Source organism: Leuresthes tenuis, unplaced genomic scaffold, assembly GCF_036924035.1.
Source record: "Leuresthes tenuis unplaced genomic scaffold, fLeuTen1.0.hap1 SCAF_3, whole genome shotgun sequence".
NCBI lineage: Eukaryota > Metazoa > Chordata > Actinopteri > Atheriniformes > Atherinopsidae > Leuresthes > Leuresthes tenuis.
This window is the reverse complement of record NW_027325357.1, coordinates 6470902-6476901: the sequence shown is the minus strand read 5'-3', so window position 1 is coordinate 6476901 and position 6000 is coordinate 6470902. Positions and strand designations below refer to the sequence as shown.

Sequence of the window (6000 nt, the reverse complement as noted above, 5' to 3'; positions counted from 1 at the left end):
CTTTGCTTAGTTAATTGCTGGTGAAAGTAACACTTTTCCACTGAAATCCCACAGTTTTGTTGATTTGCTGCCACTTCACTAACATTCAGTTCACATTATGAAAGACAGTAAATTACCAGCGACACACTGTCAGGTGGGAGCTGAAGTTTGTTCTTTACTGATGTTCTCTGTGATGATTTTCAGCATATCATCAATCTGATGTGACTCAAATGAAAGTGTGAATTAATAAGAAGGTGGACACGTCCTAACTCATGTATTCTTCTTAATCAAATTAAATGTCCTCACACCCTTCTGGTTTTCTTTTTTGTTACATCGAAACCCATTTTGTGGCCTTGGCACAGCTCGACTGCAGTTCACAGGCCGTCATTTCTCAACAGTGTTTATATTCACATCAGTATAGTTGTTGTTCTCGGTGCGGCTGGCTGAGAACACTGGGATGTAGGAATAATAAGAGCAAAATGAGTTACATGAACAAAATACAACCACAAAAATCTTACACAACAAACAAATCCACCATCCCAACCAAAAACCTTTGTTTTATTGTTTTATCCTCATCAAAACTGGCCTGAGCTCCTAAACTGGCTGAAATAAGTGTGAACCATCTTAATCTACAGCTCTGCTGGTTCAGACATAAAAGATGCAAACATAAAACATACTTCAGCAGCAAACTTCAATCATTTAAAGGTTGTCTGGGGTCTTGATCAGAAGGTTGCATTGAATTAGAGGAGAAGCTTGTTGGTCCTTGTTGGTCTGCAGGAAGGAAAAAATATTAAAAACGCGTTATAACAGATTTTCCTTTAAAAACCAAGAAATGTTGCATATAAACAACTGTGAGGACTCTGAACATGGGATACATGCTGCTGACATGTTTATACATTAATTAAACTTACCTTTATTACAGTTTAGGTTGATAACACCCTTGGATACAAGGACAAGCAGAATAACACCACCAACAAAAAGAAGACCAAAAATGACAGCAGCAACAGTCGGTCCAGAGTGGAACTCTGAAAGTGATGATAAAAAGTTAATGTTACACTCAGAATGTAACTGAATGGGATTCACAGCAGATTCAACATCAAACAAACAGAGCAACAATATCTGTGAATGCTTTCAAAAGTCAAACATTATGTGGAGATTAAACCATCCAGGCTGTGACTTTAGGAATGTATCTAACATCCAGTTACCTCAGAGTTGACCTGAAAATCAAAGTTCTTCAGAGTGACACTGAAGTTACTTGATTTCTTCTCAGCATTAATGTTGTCAACAGATATTGATGCAACATGTTGCTAAATAATGGAAGAATGGCACTGAAGAAGGTTGTTATGCTTAAATTGACCACTAGAGGTCAGTGCTGTTCCACATCTACTTTAAGAGCAGATAAATCTGAAATTATATTATTATACACCACAAACATCTTCAGGCTCCAAAAACACTTTTAACACAACTATTACAGTGTGCTGGCATTTATGAACAAATGTTCAATAATCTAAAGGATTGTAGTGAGTTTTATCCACTTTGACTAATTTCAGTTCCCATCTGGAGACTAAGACACAGTTTCATAACTGATAATACAGTCCCAAACATTTCAACTTTTTTTCAACCCCTCAAACTTCAAACATACAGTATTTATACAGACTAGTTTTAATGAGAGACACTGTGTTGAATTTGAGCTTTTACTTTTTATTTCAATTTGAATCTTTCTTTGGGACTTTTATCATCTTATGATCACTGGTATTTGTTTCTTATTCATGTATCTGGTGGTTTAATTTAGTCCATCTGTCCTGTTTGGAGCAAACTCTCCACCAACAATTATTAATGGTGATAAAAGAAAGAGGACATGTCATGATGTTTGGATTTAAATTCATTCTATAGCTTTATATCAGAATAAGAAAATCTAACTGTGTCTGCTGGTTTAACTGTGATAATTAACTCTAAAATGAAAAGTCATGTTTATGTCCCTCAGCAGCTTTACTACCGGCTTTATTTACCTGCACAGTGTTGGTTTAACACAAACCATAAGCCAGATGTTGGTAAATGTGAGAGGTGGTGAACATCTGTTAGGAGGATGATTTCTGACCAGGTTTAGGAATGAGAATGAGGACAGTTTCACTGCTGCTTTCATTTCCATTTTCTCTTTGAGTAAAAACCAAACACTGAGTTTTACTTTCTGCTGTAATCAGCAAACATCCTGCTGCACTTAATGTTTGTTACACAGAAACTTTGCTGCCACACAGTCAGTACTAATCACCAGTAAATGATTAAAAGCTGCTTTTATGAGCCATCATGGCATCATCACCAGGATCTGTGTATATTTAGCACATATTTAGGTTTCGAGTGGTCCTACATTTTCATTTGATTTGCATTTTTGAGTGTTTTCATGTTGTTTTTCAGTCTGTGAGCTGATTCAAACCAACCTGAACATCTCCAGCTAACAGAAACTTCAGTGGGTTTCTCTGTATTTTTGGAACATTTGGCACATCAGTTCTTCAGCTACAAGTGAAACTAAAAATGTCACAGATTTAGATGATTTTAACATCTAAATCATCTCGTGTTGTTTTAGTTTCTCTCTTCAGGATCATGTTGCTCCAGCTGTTTAGAAAACTGTAACAGAGTCTCGTTCCTCCTCTTGTCTGTTTACAGATTTAAATCAAGTGTCAGGGCCTCATTACTAATGAGACTGTGAGACTTTTTCAACTGGCAAATATGTTTCCATCATCAATATAGTTTGATGTTAATCTAAACAGATGATCAGCTAAAATTACTTCAGTGTTTCAAAGGAAATCAAACAGATCTCACCAGATAAATGAACATAGTCCTCTCCATGAATCTGATGGTTGATTTCCTCCTGTGTGGCTACACAGCGATATTTGTCTGTTTTGGTCACAGTAATCTGGAGGATGATGTCATAGCTGTCTCCTCTCTCTGTGATCTCTGGTTCTTTAGCAGGAAGGACGTTTCCAGCACTGTCCTGCCAGAATACTTTAGGTTTAGGAGAAGCACCACGGACCGCACACTGCAGCAGAGCCCAGTCCTTAGTTTGGTCAAGTGTTGTAATAGATGGCTCTGAAGCTGCACCTGTAAACAGAAATTATAATTCATAAAAGAAAGTCTACACATGAGACATAAAATCCTTTCCTTGTAACTGGTTACAACAGTATATCTAACAGGGAGTTAAGAAAGAGCTGAACTGTAAAGCACAACATAATTACAGCTGAAACATCCTGTGAAATTTGGATATTTTCTAAACCAGTTTTTAACAACAAAAATAATAATCTAAATCATCTAGTGTTGTTTTAGTTTCTCTCTTCAGGATCATGTTGCTCCAGCTGTTTAGAAAACTGTAACAGAGTCTCGTTCCTCCTCTTGTCTGTTTACAGATTTAAATCAAGTGTTAAGGCCTCATTACTAATGAGACTGTGAGACTTTTTCAACTGGCAAATATGTTTCCATCATCAATATACTTTGATGTTAATCTAAACAGATGATCAGCTAAAATTACTTCAGTGTTTCAGAGGAAATCAAACAGATCTCACCAGATAAATGAACATATTATTTATAATAACAATTAATATTAAAGGCAGCAAAAACAGAACAAAAAGTGTACATTTTCCAGCATGATAATTTAAGATTAAAACAGATTATCTTTCTGTTACATTATTCTGTTATTCTGGAAAGATACCACAACAATGGCTGCATTTTATGTTATTCTACCAATTTTTTTCCCATTAAAAACACTGATTTGAGACATTTTAGTATGCTGGTGTGAATGCTGTGGTGCTTAAGTGATTCATGCAGGAAATGCATTTTTTCACTCTGATTGGCTGTTCAGTGTAATGAATGAGTGCACAAGGAAGGCCGTGGTGACCACAGAAAGCTAATGGCTAACTTAACACGTCACACACGATCTTTATTCATTTGGGGTTTTCATTTCTCTTAAACACACAACATTTTAACAACAACACGCCCACGTGAAGTGAAGAAATAAAACACTAACAACTATTCATGACCCAAGAGAGACGGACGAACCCTGTTTGAGCTGCCAACAGGACAAGAGGTGGGCTACACCCTGGAGAGGATGCCAGTTTATCACAGGGCCGACACAAAGACACACGAGACTAACAACCATGTCCACTCCCACAGTAAACCTGTCAGAATCACCAGTATAAATTAAAATTTTTGGACATCGGGAAGAAGCCAGAGTGCCTAGCAGAGAGAGGCGTAGCTGAAATCTCCAGTGATTGTCATAAATGCATTCAGCTGTTGTGTTTAAAACTGATTACGGGCTGATGATGCCACATTCAATATCCACAGGTAACACTGGGATGCTCTCCCGGTAGAAAATATTGAAACTCATAGATACTCTTAGTAACTCTTAGCAATGTATCCAGGATTACACCATCTGTTGTTAAGAAGCACCACAATATCTCCTCCTTTACTCTAAACTCTCTGTCTGTACATTAAAGCCGAGGCAGAGAAGGGTTGCTGTTGGTTCCTGCAGCCAAGTCTCATCAAAATGCATAATAGTCTGACAATCAGCAGTGTTTTTACATGTCTAAAACAAGAATCTCCAGATAGATTCTACCACATTACATATGTTCTAGTCTCTTTACACTGGCTTTTAGTATGATCAAGACCTGATTTTTGGATCTTATTGATCACTTTAAAGGCTCTTTATGGCTTATGTGAGCCAGTAGGTAGTTTGAAATTCTGAAACTAAAGGTCTTCAACCTGAGTCAGAGTCCCACTGTTACTTTATTTTATTGGTCTTTTCATTATTTCTTCTTTTTGGAATGGTTATTTTTTGTCTTTATTTAATTTTTCTCTTAATTTGCTGTGATCTTTAAAAGATATTTCAAAACATGTTTTACTTAATCTTACAAATATTTTAGTTTTATGAAAAGCTATACTGAAAAAAGTTGAAGGTAGTAAACATTGTTGGTCATCTACAATGTAACTGAGGTCATGTAATATGTTAGTTTCAGAGCTGTCACTGTATGAAGTTATTATCACTCACTGTTAATATGTTCACACTTTGAGCTGAGACAGAGAATGTAGCTGCTTTTGTAGCTATTCGGCTTTGTTTTGTACAATAGTTTGCAAGGAATCTCCGTTCTTTTTTTAATTCCTCAGTCCTCTTCTTCCTCTCATCTCATGCATTAAAATGCTTAAAATTAATAAATCAATAAATGAATGTTATAATTATTATATCAAGAGAGTAAACTCACCAGGATTGATCCAGATGTCTTTAGAATTAATCTGATGACAGATTTCTTTCTGCTGCACAACACATCGATAGTGGTCTTCCTTGGTCACATAACCAAACAGAATAGTGTCATAGTAGCCTTTTTTTTCAGTGACAGTGACATTTTCAGCAGGAACAGGGTTTCCAGCACTGTCCTGCAGCTGTACTTCAGGCTTTGGAGAAGCACCTCGAGCCTCACAATGCAGACGCACCGCATTGCTTTCTTTACTTGTTGTAACAACTGGTTCTGGACAGGCCCCTGTGAACACAACACAAAGAAAAAAAAACAGGTTTGTAATACTGGGATTCCTTCCCCTACAGGTTGTCAACTCATTCCAGGGCTAACGCAGAAGGACAGACAACCATATATGCTCACACCGATAGGTGAAGGAACCAATATAGGAAATATTGGAGACAGACGCATTTGTCCCACCCAAAAATGATTTTCTATCTGTCAGGTTTGCGATATATGTCCCCCCAGTGTTAAAGTCATTCCTACACCCTCACTCACACCAACAGTCAAGATTCATCAATTAACCAACTCTTCAGGTCTTTGGACTGATGGAGCGATGCCAGAGCACCCAAACAAGAACCACGGTCACAAGACAAACTTAAGACTCTCTTGTTGTTGAATAACAGCTATCACAAAATACAAGAAACACCTCTCTAGAGTTAACATTCAGACTTATAGTAGGAGTTACTGTAGGGCTGTGGCTATATACAGTATATTGCTGTGCTCCCTGTACACACATGACTGT

General features: G+C 37.1%; 1 protein-coding gene across 1 annotated transcript in view; it reads right to left on the bottom strand.

Moving 5' to 3' along the window:
* Positions 1-295: 295 nt before the first annotated feature.
* Positions 296-6000, bottom strand: part of LOC140302998 (programmed cell death 1 ligand 1-like) — a 100101-nt gene continuing 94396 nt past the window's right edge. Inside the window, exons 4-7 of the mRNA XM_072381553.1 lie at positions 5226-5501; positions 2797-3075; positions 891-1004; positions 296-750 (exon numbers count right to left, since the gene is read on the bottom strand). Of these exons, the coding sequence (XP_072237654.1) occupies positions 671-750; positions 891-1004; positions 2797-3075; positions 5226-5501 (749 nt within the window). The 3' untranslated portion in view covers positions 296-670. The remainder of the gene's footprint in view (positions 751-890; positions 1005-2796; positions 3076-5225; positions 5502-6000) is intronic.